The following is a 27301-nucleotide window of genomic DNA, read 5'->3' as shown; positions in this document are numbered from 1 at the left end:
GTTATGGGTGCGGTCAGCCCGAGCTCTGGGGACGTTTTGGGTCGTGTGTCCCTTTCTCACCCTTGAGCATTGGCTCAGCTTGCCGTCTGCTCTCTGAGAAAGGCTTTTTGAGGCTGACAGCTTGGGAAGGATGTGGGCATGTGGTGGGCTCACTGGGAGGGGAGATGTGCTGAGGCCACAAGGCTCTGACAAAGTAGCCTGCGGTACTTCGGAGTCCGACTTGCAGCCAGAGGAATTTTAGAACTAGGTTTAACCTTTGAAATCACGTAGGTCAGCATTTCCCGTGGGATACTCATGCAAAAAAGGGACCACTAAACAGATCGTGCTGGAAACAAGAGTTTATACAACGTGAGTGGGGTGTGTGTGTATTTTCTTGAGGTTATGTCTGGCTTTCGTACTCAATATCACAAGTGATTTCAACCCATGCCAATAAGAAACATGTAGCCACTGTGTTATTACAAACATCTGGGCTACAGAATGAGCCTGAGGAACCAGTAGGAAGGTTCTTAGCAGTACCCCAGAGGTACACTTGGAGAATAGTCTTAGCCCGCCGTGCTTTACTGGCTGTTTTCCAACCGGTTTATAAATTCTTATTTGATGACAGTTTTTTTCTAACCACCTGGTTGGCACTCTCATAATCTTACCTTGGAACAATCAGATTTTGTAAATTTTCCCCTTCAGTTTTATTGAGATATAATTGACATCTAACATATAGAAGTTTAAGGTGTACGATGTGTTGATTCGCTGCATCTGTATATTGTGAAACGATCACCAGATAGGGTTAATGAACCCATCCATCACCTCACCTCGGTACCTTTTGTGTGTGTGGTGAGAACATTTAAGATCTACTCTCCCAGCAACTTTCAGGCATATAATACAGTATTGTTAACTAAAGTCCCCATGAACGTGTGCCTCTTATGTCTGGAAGTTCGTACCCTTTTGAGCAACATCTCCCATTTCCTCCACTCCCCAGGCCCTGGCAACCACTGTTCTATTCTCTGTTTCTAAGAATTTGGCCTTTTCCTATTCCACATATAAGTGAGATCATGCAGTAGTCGTCTTTCTCTGTCTGACTTATAGGCATGCCTTGGAAATATCGTGGGTTTGGTTCCAGACCACTGCAATACAGCAAATATTGTAATAAAGCAAGGCAAATGAATTTTTTGTTGTGTATAAAAGTTATGTTTAGACTATATTATAGTCTGTTAAGTGGGCATTAGCATTACGTCTAAAAAAAAAAACAGTGGACAGACCTTTTATTTTTTTTAAGATTTTATTTATTAGAAAAAGAGAGAGAGGGCATGAGCCAGGTGAAGGGCGAAGGGAGAACTCCCCACCAAGCAGGGAGCCTGATGCGGGACTCGATCCCAGGACCCTGGGATCATGACCTGAGCCAAAGGCAGACGCTTCACCGACTGAGCCACCCAGGCGCCCCCAAAATGGACATACCTTAATTAAAAATACTTTATTACTAAAAAATGTTAACCATCATCTGAGCTTTCAGTGGGTCATAACCACTGATCACAGATCCCCATAATACATGTAATAACAATGAGAAGGTTGGAAATTTTGTGAGAATGACCAAAATGTGACACAGAGACACGAAGTGAACAAATGCTGGTAGAAAAACATGACCGATTGACTTGCCCAATGCAGCGTGGCCACAAATGTTCAACCTGTAAAAATTGCAGTATCTCTAAAGCAAAATTAAGGGAAGCACAGTAAGACGAGGTTTTCCTGTGCTTCAATTAGCCTAATGCCTTCTAGGTCTACCCATGTTGTCCCAAATGACAGGATGTCCTTCCATTTCATGACTGGATAATAGCCCATTCTGTGTACATGCCACATTTTCTTTATCCGTTCATCTGCGATGGACACTTAGGTTGTTTCTGTGTCTTGGCTACGGTGACTAATGCTGCAGGGAAGACGGGAGATACTCCCTCAACATCGTGATTTCATTTCCTTTGGATATAGACCAAGAAGTGGGATGGCTGGATCATATGGTGATTCTATTTTTAAGTGCTTGAAAAAACTCCGTACTCTTTTCCATAGTAGCTGTAGTTAGCAGGTTTCTTTACTGCCTTTTACTTCTCCTGCCTTTTCTTGGTAACCTATGTTGTGAATTTCTGAGACAGGGATAGCCTAGGTACTGCTTCCCATATGTACTTGATTCTCTCAACTTTTTTCACAGCGCATTGAGAGTGACCGCTGTTTCCTAGGACACGCTTTGGGGGAATGTAGGAATAATCTTTCTCTTTGTGTCTTTGTTTTTCAAAGAAACCCCAATTTTTCATACCATAACTTTGGACGTGGAATTCCAGTGAACTCCCATTTAGGTGGTGTCCCGTCCCCCCTACCTGTCTACATCAGAACTCATCAGAATTTATTTCCTAATGACAAACAGGCTCTATGTGAGTAGTTTTAGTGGTTTTTTTCTTTTAAAAAGGTGTTAAAATTCTGGAGGCCTCCAAAAATAATACAATTATAATTATGTTGATATAATTATAATATGCAATTATGTAATAAAAGGGCTGTCCCTTCAATAATAATATATTATAATATATACAATTATAATGTGTAATAATATAAGGCTCCCCACTCTCCCCCCCTACTGGATTTGTACAGCTCTGTGTCAAGGGGTATCAGATGCCAATCTTCGTGCACCCGGAAAAGTGCACGCAGGTGCCGTGGGGGGTAAGTGGGATGTCCGTGTTCAGATGCGGCGTGCTGTCCCACGGCGCAGTGGCTCCGTCCTGTACTATCAGCCTTCTAACTCCTCATGCAAGTCAGTCTCCTTCGTTATTCTGGATTATCTTTCTCATGCTGAGCCACATTTCAAAAGACAGAAAACCAAAAACAAAAAATCCAACAACGAAAAACAAAACCAGTTTCTTCCCTGGGGAAAGAATATCTTATTCTATGACACGTAGCGTATGTGTTCTATCCAGCAGCCTTTCTCCTTCCTTTCCCTCAGGAACTGGATGCCTTTCAGCCCTATCCTGCTGAAATAATACCAGGCAAGATCTACCTGGGCAATTTCGGGCAAGCCTGCGACCCAAAAATTCAGAAGGATTTGAAAATCAAAGCACATGTCAATGTCTCCATGGAGAAGGGGCCATTGTGAGTAGAAATACTATTGATTTTTTTAAATTAAGCATTTATATAAGATTCCTAGCCCCATGCATTTATAGAGCTGAAAGGGTCTTAGAAATCAGCACACGCTGGAATTGGCCCTGTACTTACCTTCATCTGTGCCTGGTTTGTAGTCTGTTTCCTGGCTTGGCCGTGGCATCTTCTGCCTCTGAGACCCAATACTCGCCCTTCAGATCTCACCAAAAGGAATGCTTTCCTGGTATTTAACATGATGGGACAGAGTATGCTATTTTACCCTACTTCTCAGGCCCTCTGAGAAGTGACCCCTATCTCAGTCCACTGGGGCTGCTGTGTAGCTGAATACCACAGGCTGGTGGTTCATAAACAAAATACATTTATTTCTCACGGGTGTGGAGGCTACGAAAATCCAAGATCAAGTCGCCAGCTGACTCAGTGTTTGGCGAGAGCCTGCTTTCTGGCTCATGGACAGCCCTATTTTTACTGCATCCTCACGTGGCAGACGATCACCCTCTGGCCCCTCTTTTACAAGGGCATTAATCCCAGCCCTAGGGCTCCATCCTCATGACCTAATTTACAGTCCCACTTTAAACGACCCCCAAATCCCAGACAAAACATTAAAACAAGGGTTTCCAGACAATGGCCAACAGGCAACATAGGACACCGATTCCTGAGAGGAGGGGGGAAAAACAAGATGAGCCCCTCAGTTGACCCAGCTTATTGGTAGGAGACGGTTGGCAGGTCACAGTATAAGAAGCAGGCAGAGACAGATCCTGTCATTCCTTCTGAGTTGAGGGTATAGAGTCAAGAAGTCAGAGAGGTCAGGTTGGCTAGAATTTGCAGGAGAGAGCTGCATGGAGAGTAGAGAGCTGAATATAAAGAGAAAGCTCTGAACATCTGCAGAGTTCCCCCTGAGTCTTCAGCTGAGTACTGATAAGCATGTACATGTGAGAAAACAAGTCAAGGCTGGGAGAAAAAACAGTAGAAATGAACACACATGGAATCCCCAGAGACCATGTAGGGCCAAAAGTAGTTTACATTTCCAATCAGAGCAGACAAAACTCACAACATACTGGCCAGCAAAGAGGGCACTGAGAAAAGTGTTGCCTCAGTTGTGATGAAAAACTAGTCCTAGGTTAGGGATGAAAATGTCCGAGATGAAACATACACTGGGTGGATTTAATGGCAGATCAGACAGTGCAGAAGAAAAGGTTGGTCAATTTGAAGACATACTAGTAGAAAGTGTCCAAAATGGAACCTAGGGAAGAAGAAGATGTTAAAAAAAAGAAGAAAGAAAGGAAAAGAAAAAGAAAAAAAAAAAAAAGAGAAGAAAATAGAAAAACCAGAACAGAAACATGTGTAAATTGAAATCTTCAAAGGAGAGGAAAGTGGAAAGACAGAAAATATATTTAAATATTTTATATTTAAATAAGTACTAGCCAAAAAATTTCCTAATTTGGTAAAAACTATAAAGAAATATTTTATATTTAAATAAGTACTAGCCAAAAAATTTCCTAATTTGGTAAAAACTATAAAGTTTATCCCCAGAAATAATTATGTAGATAAATAAAAAATACTTTTGCTGTCACTTTTATATCTCTTCAAAACATAATTGATTACGTGGGACGCCTGAGTGGCTCAGTCGGTTGGGCGTCCGACTCTTGATTTCGGTTCGGGTCATGATCTTGGGGGAAGGGGTGGTGGTGATGGTCGTGGAATCAAGGGCCCAGTCAGGCTCCCTCACTGGGGAGTCTGCTTCTTTCCCTCTCCCTCTGCCCCTCCCCCCACTCACGCTGACTCACATTCTCTCTCAGATAAATAAAATCTTAAAAAAAAAGTTTGCATGGAGGCAGCATTTATGAAACTGGACAATATGAGGGTCCATAAAGCAAGACTCGACCAATCTTAGGAGATTTAAAATCACATACAGTTGTTTTTCATTGTAGAAAGCATTAGAAATTAGAAATCAACAATTTAAAAAGATAACCAGAAAATTACTGGAAACTTAGAAATAAATTTTTATTTATTTTTTATTTTTATTTTTATTATCTATTTATTTATTTATTTATTTGACAGAGAGACAGTCAGCAAGAGACACAAGCAGGGGGAGTGGGAGAGGAAGAAGCAAGCTCGCAGCGGGGGAGCCTGATACGGGGCTCGATCCCAGGACTCTGGGATCACGCCCTGAGCCGAAGGCAGACGCTTAACGACTGAGCCACCCAGGCACCCCTAAAGTTTTATTTTTTTTTATTTATTTTATTTATTTTTTTTAAGATTTTTTTTTATTTATTTATTTATGTGACAGAGATACAGCCAGTGAGAGAGGGAACACAGCAGGGGAGTGGGAGAGGAAGAAGCAGGCTCCCAGTGGAGGAGCCCAATGTGGGACTCGATCCCGGAATGCCGGGATCACGCCCTGAGCCGAAGGCAGACGCTTAACGACTGCGCCACCCAGGCGCCCCTTTTTTTTATTTATTTAAGTAGGCTCCATGCCCAACATGGAGCCCAGTGTGGGCCTTGAACTCACAATCCTGAGATCAAGACCTGAGCTGAGATCAGGAATTGGACACTCAACCAACTGAGCCACCCAGTGCCCCTAGAAATACATTTTTAAATAGCATTGGTTAAAAAAGAACTCATGATGGAAATTATGAAATATTTTCAACTACATAATAATAAAGATAACATGTATCAAAACTTGTGGAGTGCAGTTAGGCTGTGGGTAAAGGGAAATTTATAGCCTTAAATGCATCTATTAAAAAGAAGAAAAGCTAAGAATCAACTAGTTAAGCATTGATCTCAAGGAATGACCAAAGGAACAGCAAAGTAAACCCAAATAAGGAAGAAGGAAGGAATAGTAGCAGCAGATTATTGAACCAGAATCAATGAGAGGATTGAGAAAGTCAGAATAGTTTTTAAAAAATTAATAAATCTGATATATCATTGGCAAAAAGGGGCAGGAATAGCCATTTATAAAAAGAGACTCTACCTATTCTACAAATATTAGAAAGATCTTAGGATATATGAAAACTTTATTATAAGTATGAAAATTTAGATGAATGAATTTTTAAAAAATACAACCTATCAAAACTGACATCATACAAAATAGAAAATTTGATTAGTAATCGATAACTAATAAATTTCTCATAGAGAGGGGCGCCTGGGTGGCTCAGTCGTTAAGCGTCTGCCTTCGGCTCAGGGCGTGATCCCGGCGTTATGGGATCGAGCCCAACATCAGGCTCCTCCGCTAGGAGGCTGCTTCTTCCTCTCCCACTCCCCCTGCTTGTGTTCCCTCTCTCGCTGGCTGTCTCTATCTCTGTCGAATAAATAAATAAAATCTTTAAAAAAAAATTTCTCATAGAGAAAATTCTGGCTCTAGTGAAGAATGTTACCTAATGTTTAAGGAGGAAATAAAGCCAACATGATTTTTCTTTTTTAGAGAATAAAGGAGAGGAATAATTTCCAGCTTGTTTTATGAGACTAGCATAACTGACTTTACAGTCTGACAAAAAAAAAAAAAAAACAAAACATAATGCAGGTAAACTGTAGACTAATTTTCTTCATAAACACAGATGTAAAAATCCTGAACAAAATATTAGCACACTGACTACAGAGCTCCAGGGAAAGGCTAATATGTGATGACTAAATTGGGTTTGTTTCGAGGATACAGGGCCGTTTTAGGATCTGAAAAATCAATCCATGTAGTTAACCATATCGATAACATAGAGGAAAAGTCAGGATTATTTCAGTAGATGCAGTGAAAGCATTTAATATTCACTATAGATTCATGATTTAAAGAAAAACTCCAAGCAAACTGGGAATCAAGGGGAATTTTGATCTAATGAAAAAAAATTATGAAAATCTCTACAGCAAACATCACATTTAATGATAAAATATTGGAAATTTTTCTCTGAGTCTGGGAACAAGGCAAAGATGCAGCTACCTCTACTATTTAACACTGTACTTGAGGTCCTAGTTAGTGAATATGACAAGAAAAAGAAGACAGGAATTGGAAGGGGAAAAAAACTTCAGTTATTCAGACAATATAATTTTATATGCAGAAAAGCTGGAACAAGCTACAGAGAGATTATTAGACTTAAGTGAGTTTGCTGGGTTTAAGATCAATATACAAAAAATGTTTTTCTGCATACAAATGAGAAACAAACTGAAATTTTAAAAACATATACTAGCATAAGTAAGGAGGGCACGTATTGCATGGTGCACTGGGTGTTATACACAACTAATGAATCATCGAGCCTTACATCGAAAACCGGGGATGTACTGTATGGTGACTAACATAATATAATAAAAAATCATTATTAAAAGAAAAAAAAAATAAAAAAAATAAAAACATATACTAGCATAAACATACTAAATACCTAGGATTATACCTAACGGAGGATGTGTAAGACCTCTACCAGAAAATTACACAGCATGACTGGGAATTGAAGACTACGTAAATAAACAGAGGTGTTATTTTTTTTAATTAAAAAAATTTTTTTTGAGTGACCTCTATACCCAATGTGGGTATTACGTATTAGAAGCATCCATTTTGTAAAGATCTTGATTCTTGTCCAATTGGTCCACAGATTCAGTAATCCCCATAAAATTCCAATAGGTTTTAGCGTAATTCTAAGATTTATATGGAAATGCAAAGGGCAAAAATAGCTGAATATCAAAGAACAACAAATGGGAAACTTACTTGACCAGATACCAAGTCTTAAAACACAAGAAAGGCATTGGGTTGTTGGTACAGGATAGAAAAATACACCAATAGGAGCAGAATGGAGTCCAAGCAGACCCATGCCTATATAGACACTTGAATTTTGACAAAGATTTTCTCCTATATTTTCCACTAAAAGTTTTATGGTTTTAACTTTAACAATTTGCAATCCATTTTGAAATAATTCTTGGATATGGTGCCAGATGTTTTGCATATGGAGGCCATTATTTGTTGGGGGAAAAATGATCCTTTTCCTGTTGATTGATTAGATACCTTTGCTGAAAATCAGTTGACCATGTGTGTGGTATTATAGCTGGATTCTTGATTCTTTTTCATTGGTCTGTGTTTTTCTTTATATCAATTCTGCACTCTCGACTACTATAGTTTGGTAATAAATTGTGAAATCGAGTAGAGCTAGTCCTCTCCTTCTATTCTTTTTCAAGGTTGTCTCCTCTGCATTTCCAATAATTTTGGAATCACCTTGTCGGTCTCTACAAAAAGCCTGCTGGAATTTTAATTGGGATAGAGTTGAATCCATAGGCCAGTTTGGGGGAGAACTGACATCTTACCAATGTCGAGTTGCCTGACGATGGGCCTGGTCTAGCCCTCCGTTGACTTTGCTCTTTCATTTCTCTCACAAATATTTTATAGTTTCCAGGGTACAGGTCTTGCACATCTTGTGTCAGATGTCTTCCTAAGTATTTGATATTTTTGAGGTGGTTATAAATGGTATTTTTAAAATTTCACTTTCTGATTATTTGTTGCTAGTGTATAGAAATGCAGTTGATTTTTTTTTAAAAGATTTTATTTATTTATTTGACAGAGATAGAGACAGCCAGCGAGAGAGGGAACACAAGCAGGGGGAGTGGGAGAGGAAGAAGCAGGCTCATAGCAGAGGAGCCTGATGTGGGGCTCGATCCCAGAACGCCGGGATCACACCCTGAGCCGAAGGCAGACGCTTAACCGCTGTGCCACCCAGGCGCCCTGAGAAATGCAGTTGATTTTTATGTAGTAACCTTGTGTCCTTCCACCTTCTCCATCTAGATGCTTCCCACATTGTGAAGCTTTCCCCACCTCCCTCAACTTCTCCCTGCCCTTCCTCTCCAGTATCACATGCAGGTCTTTATCCCCAAACCTATCCGATTGGATTGGGGCTCTTTGTTTCTGTGTCTGCCTCCCCCATCAGGTGGGAGCTCCTTGAAGCTGGGAGAGGCTGGCCCTCTTTGGTTCATCTTGTGTCCACTAGGGTCCAGCCCAAGGTGTGGCACACAATAGGCATTGAGTGAGTGTCTGAGGAAAGAATGGATGGATGGATGGATGGATGGATGATGGATGGATGGGAGAGGGAGGGGGAGAGAGAGAGAGAGAGAGAGGGAGAGAGATAGGGAGGGAATGATGGACAGATGGATGGATGGGAACTGTGCTTGTATCTGCTGAAACTAAGTCAGCCTCTTTTTGTTTCTGAGTCTATTGCAGCTTTCTGCCTGCCACAGTGGTCTGCATGCTGCCCGATGTCTCCAGTAGACCACAGTCTTCATAACTAACATTCCCCAAGTGCTTACCATGTGCCACACGTTCTGGTGGCTCCTTGCAGGCATCCTGTCATTGAACCTGCCGTACACCTCCTCTCCCTCCTCTCTCTCCCTTGTTCGTGACGTTGTAGCCACTCTGATGTCTCCATTGTTTCTCAAGTCCATCAAACATGCTGCCTCTCAGCACCTTTGCACTTGGTGTTCTCCCCTACCCTCTTTCCTTAGATGGCTGCCTGGCTTGTCCCGTCACCCCTTTAAGCCTCTGCTCAAAGCCTTCCCTGACCACCCTGTCTCAAACAGCACCCCCCCCAACTCTCCATCTTGCTTACCTGGTTTCTCCGTGTAACGTAACAGGCTCATTCTCCAAGCTCTTTACATATTCCTCCCCATCCTCATTTGACTCTCTGCACCACGCTCTAGGAAATTGCCATGAATGGTTAATGATAATGATGTCACGTTTATTGAGCATTTACTATGTGCCAAGTGGATTGCCTAATGCTTTCCATAGGTGAACAGACTTAATCTGCACGACAGCCCCAGGAGGTAGGGCCTGTTTTCTGAGACAGGCTCAGTTATTTGCCCGTCTCTCCCCGAAGCCAGCTCAGCATCCCTTCCCTGTGGTCCCACTGCTGTGCACGAGGCGCACTCCAGGGGGGTGGTGTGCGAGTCTGCCCAATTTCCTGTGCTTTCCTTCTGTTTAGTTTCATAGACGACAAGGACAAACTTCTGCACATCAAGATCGAAGATTCCCCGGAAGCCAACATTTCCCCCTTTTTACGGCACCTCTGTCACTTCCTTGGTAAGGAGCGATCTCTGACCAGGAAGCAGTTGGCCTGTGCCCAGGGGCCAGAGGGGCTGTGGCACCTGTCCCCATGCCTGTTCCTGATGGTGACTGCCAGCACTGAGGAGAAGAATGGCAGGGCCCAGCACAAGCCCAGCCAGGGGTGGCCAAGCCCTGGGACAAGCTCGGCCCTCAGGAGCCCTCGGCAATGTGGACAGCCACACATTTACCTCGGGGGACGTGGGGCCAAATAAGAGCACCAGATTGTCGACTGAGTGCCCCATGTATGTTGTGGCCCTGGCTGAAGAGTTAGGCCCTCTGGGGTCTGGCCAAACCCCAGTCCTGGCCTCCCTGCCCCTGTTGGGCAGTGAGTGCGTTGGCCCACCGAGCAGGCGTTCAGGGAGGCCTGCTCTGGGCTGGGCTCTGGGGGCCCACAGGTAAATCGTGCTGCATCCCTGCCCTCCTGTCTGGTCCATGGGGTGGGGTGGAAGGCAAACTCTGGAACGCTCCCAGCTCTGACTTCCACGATCCCCAGTGTATGTGCACAGCGCCCCTTTGGCTCTCCCAGCACACGTGGCAGTGACCGCTCATTGCAGGTGGAATTTTCAGTCATTCCGGGGCTCCGGATTGCCCAAGGAGACCAAGATGGATGGAGAGAGTGAGGTTGAGTCGGGTCGGGGCCCCAGCCCAGGACCGCCTGCTCCACACAGATGCAGCCCCAGCTTGCGTTTCCGCACAGGCGGCTGGAAGATGACGTGTTGGCCCAGATATCCCTTATTTGCCCAGGAGGTTGCAACAATCACTTGACTGGTATCTGAGATTGCGACTTGCCACGTGTCCCGCCACGGGATGGCAGAGCCCTGTGGCACAGAGGGCACCTTCCAGCCCTACCTTACTGGGTGACTCTGGGCCAGTCCTGAGCTGCTCTATGCCTGTTTCCTTGTCCGTATGATGAGCACGTGGCCTTCGTCATCTCGGGGTCCTCCTCCAGCACTGACAGTCTGTGATTTTGCGTTTGCTATGTTGATCTCCAGTTCTTGGGGGTTACCGGACTAGCCTAGGAAGCCGGCTTCCTCTCACTGGGCAAGACTCAGCCTCAGGGGCTTTATTAAGTGTGATTATAGCTGATATCTCTGTGCCGGGTGCTGGGCTAAGCACAGCACAAAATCTTATGAGGTAGGTAGTCTACTGTCACCCCATTTTCTAGATTACAGAACTGTGGCTTAGAGTGACATGCTCAGGCCCCACAGCCTGTGAGTGGCAGAGTCAGGATTCACACCCAGGCTGCACTGGCTCTGTCGGCACCCAAGTGCCTGGTGGCGGGGGGGGGGCAGTGTGGCAGTGGGGGACCACCTCTCATCCCCGCCCCCCCTCCCCCAGGAGGCCAACTAGAAGCAGAGCTTCCTGGCCTGGAAGCCTGGAGAGCCAAGGCTGAACACCCAGTGTGATTCTCTAGAACAGCCAGTGAGGTCCGAGGGTCCCCGTTTGCCAGGTCACAAAACTGTCCTGGAGAGGTCCTGTGACTAGCCTAGGCTGTGGTGTGCTGGGTCTGCGCTCACTCCTGAACCATGGGCCCACTGAAGCCAGTCCACTTACAGCAGCTCACATCCATGCCCCCCTCCGGACTTCCCCCCCATCTTTCCTTCCTCTTGCAGAAATTCACCTCCAGCTTGGCTCGGTCATCCTGGTCTTTTCCACCTTGGGCATCAGTCGCAGCTGTGCGGCCATTCTGGCCTTCCTCATGCACTGGAATGAGCAGACCTTGAAGGTATGCATCGCCTGGTGGAGGCTCGGACTGCAGCTGCCTCCAGAAGGCAGGGTCAGAGCTGGACCTGGGAGGAAGGGGGCCCTCATTGGGGGTGTGGGAAGAGAAGGATCTGGAAAGGGAGCTCCAAGTCCAGTGCTTTACACAGCATACCACACCGAAGGGCAAGTTCCCAAAGGTCTGGGCCAGAGGTTGAGGCTGATTCCTTAGGGGCCTGGGGCTCGGCATATGGGACAGGCCCAGGCACTCAGGCTGGGCAAGGCCACAGCCAGCAGCTCCACGTGGCCGCGTGTCCCCCGCTGCTATCGCTCTGTCTACCAGCATTCTTTCAGGCTTCTCCAAGGCCGGTGCATTTTGGCTCTTGCTTGGAGCCAGAGAACTACGACCCTGGCAGGGCTCCAAGGGAACCTACTCCAACAGTCTTTACCCAGACCGGAGAAGGGGGCAGAGACCTGTCTCCACAAACCCCATGGAACCAGCGCTCCTGATGCCAAGGACAGTGCCTTCCCATGGCACAGGGAGGTGGCGACCTGCCCTGAGGGGAGGCACAGCTTGTGCATGACTTCAGAGGGCTTCGGTGGGACCGGAAAAGCTTCCACGTATACCCAGGGCTGTGCTTGAAGGAAGGGGAGGGTCAAAGAATGCCCATGGTCAGAGCCCATTGCCAGCGGTTTTGGATATTGACCCCACGTGCTCTTTGGGGACATTGCCAGCTAGAAAGAGTTTCGGATAGCCAGCAATTCCACCTGTAGCTACCTACCTGCAGGGAGTGGAAGCCAGGGCTCAGACATTTGTGGGGTCCTGTTCGTAGCTGCGTTACTCACCATAGCCGAGAGGCGGGAGTAACCCAAGTGTCCGTCGGCAGATGATAGTAAACGAATGATCTAGCCACACAATTTAATATTACTCAGCCTTACAAAGGAAGGACATTTTGACACCTGCTGCCACATGGATGAATCTGGAGGACATTATGCTGTGGGAATGGGGAGTCGTTTCACAGATATAAAAGTTCTGGAGATGGATGGCAGTGACGGTCGTAGATGTATGTGCCGTTGAACCATACCTCCAAACATGGGTAAAACGGGAAGTTCTCTGTTACGTCTGTTTTTACCACAACTGGAAAAGCGTCTGGACGCAGAATCACGGGGCCAGGAGTGAGAGGCCCAGACCCCTGTTCTCTCACCCCGCCGTGCAAGGTGAATTGTCAGGGATCCTTGCCTGCTTGAGTATTCTGGGGTGTGCTGGGGGAAGGAGATGAAGTCGCTCGTAAATCTGGGGAGGGAGGCCTCTGCTGTTGCTCCTGCAGGAATGTCTCCCCAGGAATGGGCTCGGGCCTGCAAAGGGCCCCTTCGTCCCTGCAAGGGGCCCCTTTGTCCCTGCCTTGTTGAGCTGGAATGTAGAGAAGAGAAGACCAGGAGCTGGGGGAAGGCAGGCCGAGTTCTCTGCCTGCAGGGGGCGAACTCCCCTGGAGCTTGAATGGGCCATTTGGAGCCCTGGCCTGCAGGGGTCCTGGCTTCCTGATCTCTCACAGTGAGGTTTGGGCACAGAAAGGTTGACAGCCCGGCGACTCTGACATTTCGTGATGCTTCCCAGCCCTACCAGCTAGTCACAGTCCTCTCTTTGTTCATATCACAGGCAGATGCCACAGCTGCTTCCAGAGCAGGCTGGGGGGGAGAACAAAGAGAGAGGGTTCCCTCCTGGCTCCTCTGAGTTCTCCAGCAGCGAGGGCCAGGCCCCCTCGGCGACAGGGCACATGTAGACCCGCACCCTGACCTTTACTGGCCTCTGCATGACTCCAGCAGGGAGGGTGAGGCCCATCCAGGTGTGGCTGTCCCGGTCAGTGGGCAGACAGGTGTGTGGGCCCCTGAGGGCCGGATCATCCTTGCTCTCAGGAGAAGCCCTGTGGCTCCCATCCTGGGGTAGCAGTCTCTGTGTCCTGTACAGGGAAGTCCTGTAGCTGGGTGTTCTGCCCTGAGATGCCATCTAGATAACTCGACAAAAGGATCTGTGGGCAGGAAGGACTGCTGCTGGGACCTTGCTGGGTCCTTTCTAGACTGAGTCAGACCTGTGTGGCGGTTAGGTTTTCTTGCTACCAAGCAACGCCCTGGATTGCTGACAGAGGTTGACCTGGGCTCAGCTCTGGGGCCCAGAGAGACATTCCCTCCTCCCATTGTCTGTGTGGTCCTGGGGTCCTCCTCAGTGCATTGGGGCAGCTGTGCCGCTGGCTGTTGTCAGCTCAGTGGTGATGTTCGGAGCCCAGGGGACTGTTAAAAAAAGGCTGTGGGCCACTCTTGGGCAATATACTGCTCCCTGGGGCTTATGGTCCCAATTCAGTTCCTTGGGAGTACCAGGACCAGGAGAGGGAAGTTGGGGAGTGAACTGGGAAGAATATGGCACCCAGGACCACCCTGCCTGCCCTTGGCTTTCAAAGATTTGGCACAAGGTTGTATGGGCTCCCAGAGCCAGCAAGCCCTGAACAAACCTATTTCAGTTCTTTTAAACTACTGGGAGTAACTTTGTCTCTTAAAGATCTTCAGAGGAAAAAAAAGAACAAAAAGACAAACCAACTCCTGAGGCATTACAGTAGCTAACATGGGCGGAGTGCTTCCCACCAGCCCGTGTGAGTACTTTATGTGAGAACACAGTGACCCCACAGCATGCTGTTAGCCCCGTTTTGCAGGAGGCTTACAGAGGCTGAGTAATTTGCCCAAGGCCCCACAGCTGTAAGTGGCAGAGCTGGAATCCAAAGCCACATGACCCAGTTTCAGAATCTGGGCTTTACACGGGGCCCTAAGGCAGCAGGGAGAGCACTGGCCTTGTAGTCCGAAGAATGGGGCTGTGGGCTGGCCGCCCCTTTCCAAGAGTTACCTGGCCGTGACCCTTCCCCCTTCTGTCCCGCTGGTGTTTGCTGTGAGTCCCAGCAGATGCTTTGTGGGCTGGAAAGGGGTTGTGAGCAGCGAGCGTGGGGGGCTATGGTTATGGTTTGTCCTCAAGAGCCCAATCTGACCTGACCAGGACTTAATAAACCTTATAACTACATAGCTCTGCTTGGGGTACCACAGATTTCTTTTTTTCATAACGGCAAAATACACATAACACAAAATTTACCATCTCTGTCATTTTTAATTACACAGTTCAGCAGTGCTAAATACATTCACATCGTGCAACCAATCCCCAGAATTCTTTTCATCCTGCAACGCTGAGACTCTATATTCATTAAATAGCAACTCCCCATCCCCCTCTTTCCCCAGCCCCTGGCAACTACCATGCTACTCTCTGTGTCTATAAAGTTGATTACTCTAGGTACCTCATATCAGTGGAATCATACAGCATTTGTCCTTTTGTGACTGGCTTATTTCACTTAGCATAATAGCCTCAAGGTTATAGCATGAGTTCAAATTTCCTTGCTTTTTAAGGCTGAATCGTATTCTGTTGTATGTAGTGTTTACCAGTGAGTCCATCTGGGCCTGGTGCTTTCTGTATTGGAGGATAATTTTTTTTTAAAGATTTTACTTATTTATTTGACAGAGACAGCAAGAGAGGGAACACAAGCAGGGGGAGTGGGAGAGGGAGAAGCAGGCTTCCCGCTGAGCAGGGAGCCCAATGTGGGGCTCAATCCCAGGACCCTGAGATCGTGACCTGAGCCGAAGGCAGACGCTTAACGACTGAGCCACCCAGGCACCCCAAGGAAGATAACTTTTTTTAATTGATTCAATGTCTTTAATAGATATAAGCCTATTCAGATTGTGTGAGTTTTGGCAGATTGTGTCTTTCAAGGAATTGGTCTATTCCATCTAGATTCTATGTGGACATGGAGTTGTTCATATTATTTCTTTATTATCCTTTTAATGTCCATGGCCTCTGTAGTGATGTCTCTTTTTTCATTTCTGATATTAATAATTTATATCTTCTTTTTTCTTAGTTAGCCTGTCTAGAGGCTTATCAATTTTGCTGATTTTTTTTTTCAGAGAACCAGCTTTTGGTTTCATTGATTTTTTTTTTCTGTTGATTTTCTGCTTCTTTAATTTTTGAAAGATTTTATTTTTGAGAGAGAAAGAGCATGCGAGTGGCAGGAGGAGCAGAGGGAGAGGGAGAGAGAGAATCCCAAGCAGACACCCCCCTGAGCACAGAGCCCAATGTGACGCTCTATCCCACCACCCCGAGATCATGACCTGAGCCAAAACCGAGAGTCAGATGCTCAACTGACTGAGCCACCCAGGCACCCCTGCTTTGATTTTTATTATTTATTTTTTTCTACTTATTTTGGACCTAATTTACTCTTCCATTTTCATTTCTTAAGATGGAGACTTAGATGATGGATTTAGATGAACATTCATCCTGGTGAATGTTCCATTTGAACTTGATTGTTCAAGAGTGTATGTTCTGTTGTTGGATGGAATATTCTATAGATGTCAGTTATATCTAGTGAATTAATGGTGCCCTTGAGTTCGACTCTGGCCGTACTGATTTTCTGCCTGCTCTGTCCATTACCCATAGAGGTGATGAAGTCTCGGTGATAGTGGATTCATCTATCTCTCCTTGCAGTTCTATCAGTTTTTGTGTCACATACATCAATGCTCTGTTAGGTGCACACCAGTGTGTGTGCGTGTGTATGTATACATAACACATGTTGTTTATCCCTTCGTCTGTTGATGGGCACTTGGGTCACTTCCACCTTTTGTCTATTTTGTGAGTAATGCTGCTGTGAACATGGGTGTACGAGTATCTCTTTGAGATCCTGCTTTCGATTCTTCTTTTTCTGCTTTACTCTTTATTAAGATATAATTGACATGTGATGTATTAGTTTTAGGTATACACCAATTATTCAATGATCACTATAAAATGATTGTTAACATCCATCACCACATATAGTTAAAAATTTTTCTCTTGTGATGAGAACTTTTAAGATCTACTCTCTTAGCAACTTTAAAATAATACAGTATTAACTATAGTCACCATACTGTATATATCCATAGGACTTAGTTATTTTTTTAAAAAGATTTTATTTATTTATTCGACAGGATAGAGACAGCCAGCGAGAGAGGGAACACAAGCAGGGGGAGTGGGAGAGGAAGAAGCAGGCTCATAGCAGAGGGGCCTGATGTGGGGCTCGATCCCATAACGCTGGGATCACGCCCTGAGCCGAAGGCAGACGCTTAACCGCTGCGCCACCCAGGTGCCCCAGGACTTAGTTATTTTGTAACTGGAAGTTTGTACCTTTTGACCACTTTCACCCATTTTGCCCAGCCCTGGCCGCTACCCCTGGCAACCATCACTCCAGTGTCTGTGTCTGAGTTAAGTTGTCGTTGTTGTTGTTGTTTAGGTTCCATATATAAGTGAGATCATATGATATTTGTCTTTCTCTGTCTGACTTCTTTCACTTAGCATAATGTCTTCAAGTTCCATCCATGTTGTCACAAATGGCAGGATTTCCTCCTTTTTAATGGTTAAGATTCCATTGCGTGTTCCATTCCATTCCACATCTTCTTTATCCATTCATCCATCAATGGCCACTTAGGTTGTTTCCATGTTTTGGCTATTGTCAATAATGTTGCAGTGAACATGGGGTACAGATATCTTTTTGGGTTAGTATTTTTGTTTCCTTTGGATAAATACCCAGAAGTGGAATTGCTGGATCATATGGTAGTTCTGTTCTTAATTTTTTTGATGAACCTCCATACAATTCCCTAGTGGCTGTATCAATTTACATTTCTATCAGCAATGCATGAGGGTTCCCTCTTCTCAGCCTTGTCAGCACTTGTTATTACCTTTTTGGGAACAGTCATTCTAACAGGTGTGAGGTGGTATCTCATTAGTGATTTTGATTTGCATTTCCCTGATGATAAGTAATGTTCAGCACCTTCTCAAGTACCTGTTGATCATCTGTATGACTTCTTTGGGAAAAGGTCTATTTAGATCTGCTCTTTTTAAAATCAGATTTTTTTTCTATTGAGTTGTAAGAGTTCTTTATATGTTTTGGATATTAACCCCTTATTAGATATATGATTTACAGATATTTTCTCCCATTCCATAGGTTGCCTTTTCATTTTGTTTCCTTCATTGTGCAAATGCTTTTTATTTGATGTAGCCCCATTGTTTATTTTTGTTCCTGTTACCTTTGCTTTTGGTATCAAATCTGAAATATCATCACCAAGACTGATATCAGGGAGCTAACTGGATATGTTTTCTTTTAGGAGCATTATGGTTTCAGGTCTTACATTCAAGCCTTTAATTTATTTTGAGTTGATTTTTGTGTATGGAGTAAGACACTGTCCAGTTTCACTATCTTGCATGTGGGTGTCCAGCTTTCCCAGTGCCATTTATTGAAGAGACTGACTTTACCCATTGTATATTCTCGTCTCCTTTGTCATAAATTAATTGAAAATATATGTGTGGGTTTATTTCTAGACCATTTTTGTTCCATTGATCTATGTGTATATTTTTATGCCAATACCATACTACCTTGATTACTATAGCTTTGTAATATAGTTCAAAATCAGGATGTGATACCTTCAGCTTTGTTCTTCTCTCTCAAGATTGCTTTAGGTATTCGAGTGTCTTTTATGGTTCCATACACATCTTAGGATTGTTCTATTTCTGTGGAAAATTACATTGGAATTTTAATAGGGATTGTATTGATTCTGTAGATTGCTTTAGGTAGTAAGGACGTTTTTACAATATTAATTCTTCCAATCCATGAGCATGGAATATCTTTCTATTTATTTGTATCTTCTTCAGTTTCTTTTATCAATGTCTTATAATTTTCAGTGTATAGGTTTTCACCTCCTTCATTAAATTTACCCCTAGGTATTTTATTCTTTTTGATGCAGTTGTAAATGTAATCATTTTCTTTCTTTCTTTCTTTCTTTCTTTCTTTCTTTCTTTCTTTCTTTCTTTCTTTCTTTCTTTCTTTCTTTTTTCTTTCTTTCTTTCTTTCTTTCTTTCTTTCTTTCTTTCTTTCTTTCTTTCTTTCTTTCTTTTTTTTAAGATTTTATTTATTTATTTGACAGAGAGAGGGATACAGCCAGCGAGAGAGGGAACTCAAGCAGGGGAAGTGGGAGGGGAAGAAGCAGGCTCCCAGCAGAAGAGCCTGACATGGGGCTTGATCCCAGAACACTGGGATCACGCCCTGAGCCCAAGGCAGACGCTTAACGACTGAGCCACCCAGGTGCCCCTTAATTTCTCTTTCTGATAGTTCATTATTAATGCATAGAAGTGCGCCTGATTTTTGTATATTGATTTTGTATCCTGTAACTTTACTGAATTTGTTTATTAGTCCTAATGCTTTTTTGGTGGAGACTTTAGGGCTTTCTCCTTTCCTCCCTCCCTCCCTCCCTATCTCTGTTCCTTCCTTCCTTCCTTCCTTCCTTCCTTCCTTCCTTCCTTCCTTATTTCTTTCCTTCCTTCTTTCTTTCTGTTTCTTTTTTCATCTTTCTTAGATTTTATTTCTAAGTAATCTCTACACCCAATATGGGCTTGAACCCACAACCCTGAGATTAAGAATTGTATGCTCCAACCCTGAGATTAAGAGTTGTATGAGCCAGCCAGGTGCCCCTCAAGATATTTTTGATTTCTCTTTTGATTTCTTCATTGACCCATTGGTTGTTCAGTAATATCCATATATTTGTGCATTTTCCAAATTTTTCTTGTAATTGCTTTCTAGTTTTATAGCATTGTGGCCGGAAAAGATGCTTGATAATATTTCAATCTTCTCAAATTTATTACAATTTGTTTTGTGGCCTAATATGTGGTCGGTCCTGTTCCATGCACCTGAGAGGAATGTGTATTCTGCTGCTTTGGCATAGAATGTTCTGTTAATGTCTGTTAACTCCATATGGTCTATTGTGTCACTTAAGGCCAGTGTTTCCTTATTGATTTTTGGTCTGGATGACCTGTCTGTTGATTAAAGTGGGGGTATTAAAGTCCCCTACTATTATTATATTGCTGTCTATTTCTCTGTTAATATTTGCTTTATATATTAGGTGCTCCCATGTTGGGTTCATAAATATTTATAAATTTTACATCTTCTTGTTGTATTGGCCCCTTTATCATTACATAATGACCTTCTTTGTCTCTCATTACAGTCTTTTTCTTAAAGTCTGTTTTGTCTGATATAAGGGTAGCAGCCCCAGCTTTCTTCTGGTTTCCATTTGCATGGAGTATCTTTCACCATCCCTTCACTTTCAGTCTGTGTGTGTGTCAGAACATCTGAAGTGAGTGTCTTAGGCAGCATATAGATGGGTCATCGTCATTGTCGTCGTCTTCTTCTTCTTCTTCCTCCTCCTCCTCCTCCTCTTCCTCCTCTTCCTCTTCTTCTTTTAAATCCATTTAGCCTGCGTCTTTTGATTGAAGAATTTAGTCCATTTACATTTAAGGTAATTATTGATACGTATGGACTTACCACCATTTTGTTAACTGTTTTTTGGCTAGTTTTATAATTCCCTTTTTCGTTCTCTTGTACTCTTCATTTGTGATTTGGTGATTTTTCCATAGTGGTATGCTTATTCCTTTCTCTTTATCTTTCGTGTATCCATTATAGGTTTTTGCTCTGTGGTTACTATGAAGCTTACATAAAACAACTTGTAACCGTCTGTCTTCAGTTGATAACAACTTAAGTGTGAACACAGTCTAAAGCTCTACATCTTTACCACCCACCCCCCACCACATTTTATGGTTTTGGTGTCACAATTTACATCTTTTTGACTTTTATATCATTAAAGAATTATTGTAGTTACAGCTCTTTGTACTATTTTTGTCTTTTAACCTTCATACTAGATTTATAAGTGAACCTACCACCTTTACATTAGATTATTCTGAATTTTACTTTACCAGTGATATTTATACTTGCCTGTTTTCCTGATACTAATCAGTGCCATTTCATTTCAGCTTAAAGAAGTCCCTGTTGGGGCGCCTGGGTGGCACAGCGGTTAAGTGCCTGCCTTCAGCTCAGGGCGTGATCCCGGCGTTCTGGGATCGAGCCCCACATCAGGCTCCTCCTCTGGGAGCCTGCTTCTTCCTCTCCCACTCCCCCTGCTTGTGTTCCCTCTCTCGCTGGCTGTCTCTATCTCTGTCAAATAAATAAATAAAATCTTTAAAAAAAAAAATAAAGAAGTCCCTGTAACATTTCTCGTAAAGCTGATCTAGAGGTGATGAACTCCTTTGACTCTTAATTGCCTGGAAAACTCTATCTCTCCTTCAAATCTGAAGGACTGCCGTGCCCTGTAGAATATTCTTGGTTGGCAGTTTTTTTCTTTCAGCACTTTGTTTTGTTTTTAAAGATTTTATTTATTTGTCAGAGAGAGCACAAGCGAGCAGAGGGAGAAGCAGGCTCCCCGCTGAGCAAGGAGCCCGATACAGGACTCAATCCCAGGACCCTGGGATCATGACCTGAGCCACAGGCAGACGTTTAACTGACTTAGCCACCCAAGCGTCCCTCAGCACTTTGAATATATCCCATCACTGCTTTTTTTTTTTTTAAAGATTTTATTTATTTGTTCAACAGAGAGAGAGACAGCCAGCGAGAGAGGGAACACAAGCAGGGGGAGTGGGAGAGGAAGAAGCAGGCTCATAGCAGAAGAGCCTGATGTGGGGCTCGATCCCAGATCGCCGGGATCACGCCCTGAGCCGAAGGCAGACGCTTAACCGCTGTGCCACCCAGGCGCCCCATATCCCATCACTGCTTTCTGGTCTTCAGTGTTTCTGCTGAAACTCTGCTGAGAGTCTAATGGGGCTTCCCTTATGTGTACCAAGTTGTTTTTCCCTTGTTGCTTTTAAGATTCCCTTCTTGTCTTTAACTTTTGACAATTTCATTGTGATAGGTCTTGGTGTAGATCTCTTTGGGTTCCTCTTTTTTGGAATTTTGTGGGCTCTGGATGTCTATTTCCTTTTCCAGGTTAGGGAAGTATGCAGTGTTATTTCTTCAAACAAGTTTTCTGCCCCTTTCTCTTTCTTGTCATTGTGGGACCCCTGTAATGTTAACATTGATCCTCTTGATATTGCCCATAAGTCCCTTAACATATGCTCACTGTTTTCTTTTATTCTTCCTCCCTCCCTCCCTCCCTCCCTCCCTCCCTCCCTCCCTTCCTTCCTTTTCCACTTTCATTGGATGAGCTGCACTGCATTATCTTTGAGTCCACAGATCCTTTCTTCCACTTCATGGAGTCTGTGGTTGAATCCTTCTTCTTCTTCTTCCTTTTTTTTTTTAAAGATTTTATTTATTTATTTGACGAGAGAGAGAGGGAGAGGAAGCACAAGCAGGTGGAGCTGCAGGCAGAGGGAGAGGGAGAAGCAGGCTCTCCGCTGAGCAAGGAGCCTGGTGTGGGACTTGATCCCAGGACCCTGGGATCATGCCCTGAGCCAAAGGCAGACGCTTAACTGACTGAGCCACCGAGGCACCACTGCTTGAATCCTTCTATTGTATTTTTTTCAGTTCAGATATTGTATTTCTCAACTCTGTGATTTGTGTGGTACTTTCTTACACTTTCTGTCTCTTAGTTGGAATTCTCATTTTGTTCATGCATTGTTCTCCTGACCTCAGTGAGCATCTTTATGACATGAACTGTTTATCAGGTAAGTTGTTTGTCCCCATTTCATTAAGATGTTTTAATGAGGTTTTAGCTTTTTCTCTCATTTGGAATGTATTCCTCTGGTTTTTCATTTTCCTCGACTCTTTTGGCTTCTATGCATTAGGGACAACAGCCACCTTTCCCGGTCTTGAAGGAGTGGCCTGGTGTAGGAAATGAACCTTATGGTTCAACCCTTTCCTAGTTCTTGGTTGTCTCTCAAACATTGTCCCATTGTCTAAGCAGCCTGCTTTGTTCTTAGTGGCTCCCAGTAGTTGAGGGTATGCCAAGACCTATCAGTGTCCTAAGGGGAGGATCTCAGTCTGCACCTAGATTCAGGATGATTGGAAACAGCTTTGAAAGTATGTAAATATACCTTTTGCAGGGGAAGACTGGAAGGTAGGCGTTTCTGTCTGCTCTTTTTGCACTGAGCCCTGGGATGATAGCCAGTTAATAATTATTTCTTGTTTTGCTACTGTCCTATTGAAGCCATAAAACGCAAGCCCCACCAGCCACCTGCTTTCAGTATTTTTGGGTAGATAGCCAGAGTGGAATTGCTGGATCATATGGTAATTCTATTTTTACTTTTTTGGTAATTACTATACTGTTTTCCGTGGCAGTTATGCCATTTTACATTCCCACCAACAGTGCACAAGCATTCCAGTTTCTCCACATCCTTGCCAACACTTGTATTCTCTGTTGTTTTTTATTAAATAGTAGCCATCCTAATGGGTATGAGGTGGTATCTCATTGTAGTTTTTTTTCTTTCTTTTTATTGTGTTAAAACACACATAATGTAACACCATCTTAACCATTTTTAAAAATATTTTATTTATTAGAGCACATGCAAGTGGGGGGTGGGGAAGGGCAGCACAGAGGGAGAGAGAATCTCAAGCAGACTCCATGCTGAGCGTGGAGCCCTACATGGGGCTCAATCTCACCACCCTGAGATCATGACCTCATGACCTGAGCCAAACCCAAGAGTTGGACGCTTAACTGACTGAGCCACCCAGGCGCCCCTTAACCGTTTTTTTAAAGTGTACAGGTAAGTGGTATTAAAATACTTTTTAGTGCTATACAGCCATCACCATCCATCCCCATAACTCTTTTTGTCTTGTAAAACTGAAACCCTATACCTATTAAACACTAACTCCTCGTTCTCCCCTCCCCCAAGCCATGTAGCCACCATTTTACTCCGTCTCTATGATTTCAGCTACTCCAGGTACCTCCTATCAGTGGATCACACACTATTTGTCTTTTTGTTGTCTGGCTTATTTCACTTCTCATAATGTCCCCAAGGTTCATCCAGTTGTAGTGTGTGTCAGAATTTCCTTCTTCTTAAAAATAGAATAATATTCCACCATGTATGTATGCCACATTTTGTTTTTCTATTCATCCATTGATGGACACTCGGGTTGCCTCCATGTTTGAGGTATTGTGAATAACGCTGCTACAAATATGGGTGTACAAAAATCTCTTCAAGACCCGGCTTTCAATTCTTTTGGGTAGATACCCAGAAGTGGAATTGCTGGATCATATGGTATCTCTATTTTTAATTTTTTGAGGAATCTCCATATTTTTTTCCCGTAGCTGCTGCACCATTTTACATTCCCACCAACAGTGCAGAAGGGTTCCAGTTCCTCTACATCCTTCCCAATGCGTGTTGTGTTCTGTTTTGTTTTGTTTTTTAATAACTACCTTAATGGGTGTGAGGTGGTATCTCATTATAGTTTTGATTTGCATTTCCTTAATGATTAGTAATGTTGAGCAAATTTTTTCATGTGCTTGTTGATCATTCATGTATCTATTCTAGAGAAATGTCTATTCAAGTTCTTTGCCTATTTTTTAATTGGGTTGTTTGGCGTTTTTTGTTGAGTTTTAGGAGCTCTTTCTATATTCTTCATATTAACACCTGGATATAAATCAGATATATGATTGGGAATGTTTCCTCTTATTCTGTGGCTGCCTTTTCATTCTGTTGATCATGTCTTCTGATGCATTGCAGTTTGTTATTTTGATGTCCAGTTTGTCCATTTTTTGATCACCTGTGCTTTTGGTGTCTTATCCAAGAAATCATTGCCAAATCCAGTGTTATGAAGCATTTCTCTTATGTTTTCATCTAAGATTTTTATAGTTTAAGCTCTCACATTTAGGTCTGCAATCATTTTGAGTTAATTTTTGTACATGGTGTGAGGTAGGGGTCCAGCTTGACTCTTTTGCATATGGATATCCAATTTTCCCAGCACTATTTGTTGAAGAGACTGTCTTTTCTCCTTCGAATGGTTTTGAAATCCTTGTTGAAGCCATTTGGCCATATGTGCAAGTGCTTATTTCTGGGCTGTCTGTCCTGTTCCTTTTGTCTGAATGTCTGTCTTTATGCCAATACCACACTGTTTCGATCACTGTAGTTTTGTAATAACTTTAGAGATTTGAAATCAGGAAGTATGAGAATTCCAGTGCTGTTCTCTTTTTTCAAGATTGTTTTGGCTATTTGGGGGTCCCTTGAGATTCCATATGAATTTTAGGATGGGTTTTTCAATTTCTGCAAGAAATGCTGTTGGGATTTGGTAGAGATTGCACTAAATCTATAGATACTTTGGGTAGTACTGACAGCCTAACAGTATCAAGTCTTCCTATCCATGTGCATAGGATGTCTTTCCATTTATTTGTGTCTTTTTAAGTTTCTTTCAGCCATGTTTCATAATTTTCAGGGTACAGGTCTTTTATCTTCTTGGTTACGTTTATTCCTAGGTGTATTGTATTCCTTTTGATGCCAGTGTGAATGGAATTGTGTTGCTAATTTACTTTTTGGATTGTTCATCGTTAGTGTATAGATATGCAACTGATTTTGAGTGTTGATTTTGTAATGTGGCAACGTTGCTAGATTCATTTATTCTGACAGATTTTTTTGGTGTAATCTTTAAGGTTTTCTACACATAAAACCATGTCATCTGCAAACAGAGGTAATTTTACTACTTCTCCAATTTGGATGCCTCTTTTCCCTCCCTCCCTCTCTCCTTCCTCCCTTCCTTCCTTCCCTACTTCCTTCCCTCCCCCCTTTCCTTTCCTTTCCTTTCCTTTCCTTTCCTTTCCTTTCCTTTCCTTTCCTTTCCTTTCGCTCTGGTTAGGACTTCTAGTATAATGTTGAATAGAAGTGGTGAAAGCTGGCGTCCTTGTCTTATTCCTGATCTTAGAAGAAATCTTTCAGTCTTTCGCCACTGGGTATGATGTTACCCGTGGGCTTGTCAGATATGGCCTTTATTATGTTGGCATGCATTTCTTCTCTTCCTAGTTTGCTGAGGCCCCACTTTGGCCTTTTCCTTTATCCTCTGTCCTCAGTCCGGATAGAGACCAGCTTGTCCTCTTCCCTTCTAAGGCGGACACCTGAAAGAAAGCAGCTTCAATTTCCCTTCTTTGAAGAACTCCCCCCACAGTTCTCTTCCCCTTTCCATGAATGTATCCGTTCAGAATGCAAACCTTTGCTGAGGCTGCTCTGTGTGCCAGGCATGGGCATGGTGCCCTCCTGCCCACAGGAGTTTTTACCCATGTTGCTGAACCTCACGGGAGCCATCTGAGAAAAGAATGATCTCCGTCCCCATGTCCAGCAGCAGAGGGGGTTGCTCAGAACAGAGCCAGCTCCTAGGACTCCTTGCCCTGATGTGTTAACCTCGGACTGCTGCTGTTGCTGTGTCCAGCCGTTAAGCCATGTTGCTGGCCTGTGGGCAGATGCCTCCTGTCCTGCCGCAGCTGGCTCTGGTATAGGTGGAAGGGCCCCGGTCCAATCCTGAAGTCTGCTTTCTCTCCTCGCATTGACAGAAGTCCTGGGCCTATGTCAAGAAGTGCAAAAACAACGTGCATCCCAATCGTGGCTTGGTGGCTCAGCTGTCAGAGTGGGAGAAGGTCGTCCTCGGAGACTCTGTCACAGACATCTTGGATCCACTCTACTGATCTCTGTGGTCCAGCTCTGGGTCCTGAAGAACCTCGCTTGGGAGCCTCTTGTGGGTAGTGGGCCAGGCTGTGTAACCAGGTTGGTGTGGAAAGAGGCCTTTGCTGCATGGAGTCCTGTGTCAGCTTCTGTGGTGGTTCTTCTCAGGCTCCTCGTTCACCTGGACCCTTTGGAGGCTGGCTGGGAGGAGCTCCTAGGATCCCCCCTGCCCTGTGTTTGTCCACGGGGGTGTCACAATGCCCACCCACGGGTAGAGATCCGCCAGACCCAGACTTGGCCCAGGTGCCAGGCTCCACAGCTCTGAGAGGCTCCTGGCACAAGTACACCTCATCCCAGGCCCCAGCACTCTCCACCACTCCGCCTGTTGATGACTTGTTCAGATTTCCTTTCCTTCCTCCCCACTCATTTCCTCCTGGCTGGGTTCCCCAAGAAGAGATTCCCACCCGTCCTATCTCCTACACCCATGTTTCTAGAAATTCTGAACGTACTTCTGAGCGCTGGCAGCACCCACAGCACCAGTCAGGAGAGGGCAGAGGATGGGACTGACAGGGAATTTAGGGTGTCCGTGTCATTCAGCAGACATTCCCTGCCACCTGCGTGCTGCTGGGGAGGGACATAGAGGTGAAGGCCATCTCACCTCCCAGGACTCTTTGCAGGAGGGTGGAGTTCCCCCTCCCGCTAACGGAAGCCCAAGCCCTCAAGGAGTGGGGTTTTGCTCTAACGATAAAGGCTTTCTGGTCAGCGTAGGCTTGGGATCTGTTAGGATAGGAGGTGGAACAGAGAGATTGGGAAGGCTGCAGGCAGTGACTCTGTGGGTTAGGGACCTCCTGGTGGGAAGGGTAGAGCCACTGGAAAGTTTCCGTCGGGTACATGGTGGGGAT

At 44.2% G+C, this 27301-nt stretch overlaps 1 protein-coding gene across 4 annotated transcripts in view; it reads left to right on the top strand.

Moving 5' to 3' along the window:
• The window catches only part of STYXL1 (serine/threonine/tyrosine interacting like 1), a 67794-nt gene extending 41261 nt beyond the window's left edge, over positions 1-26533 (top strand). For 3 of the 4 annotated variants that reach the window (XM_026516037.4, XM_057315601.1, XM_057315600.1), the window contains exons 6-9: positions 2975-3120; positions 10068-10165; positions 11803-11915; positions 26291-26533. In XM_026516037.4, coding sequence (XP_026371822.1) covers positions 2975-3120; positions 10068-10165; positions 11803-11915; positions 26291-26422 — 489 coding nt within the window. In that variant the 3' untranslated portion in view covers positions 26423-26533. Of the gene's footprint in view, positions 1-2337; positions 2412-2974; positions 3121-10067; positions 10166-11802; positions 11916-26290 lie in introns of those variants that run through there. The other variant, XM_057315602.1, reaches the window with a different exon arrangement.
• Positions 26534-27301: the final 768 nt, after the last annotated feature.

Source organism: Ursus arctos, unplaced genomic scaffold (assembly GCF_023065955.2).
Source record: "Ursus arctos isolate Adak ecotype North America unplaced genomic scaffold, UrsArc2.0 scaffold_2, whole genome shotgun sequence".
Taxonomy (NCBI): Eukaryota; Metazoa; Chordata; class Mammalia; order Carnivora; family Ursidae; genus Ursus; species Ursus arctos.
Note: the sequence above shows the minus strand (reverse complement) of the source record. Positions and strands in the feature narration are given on the sequence as shown.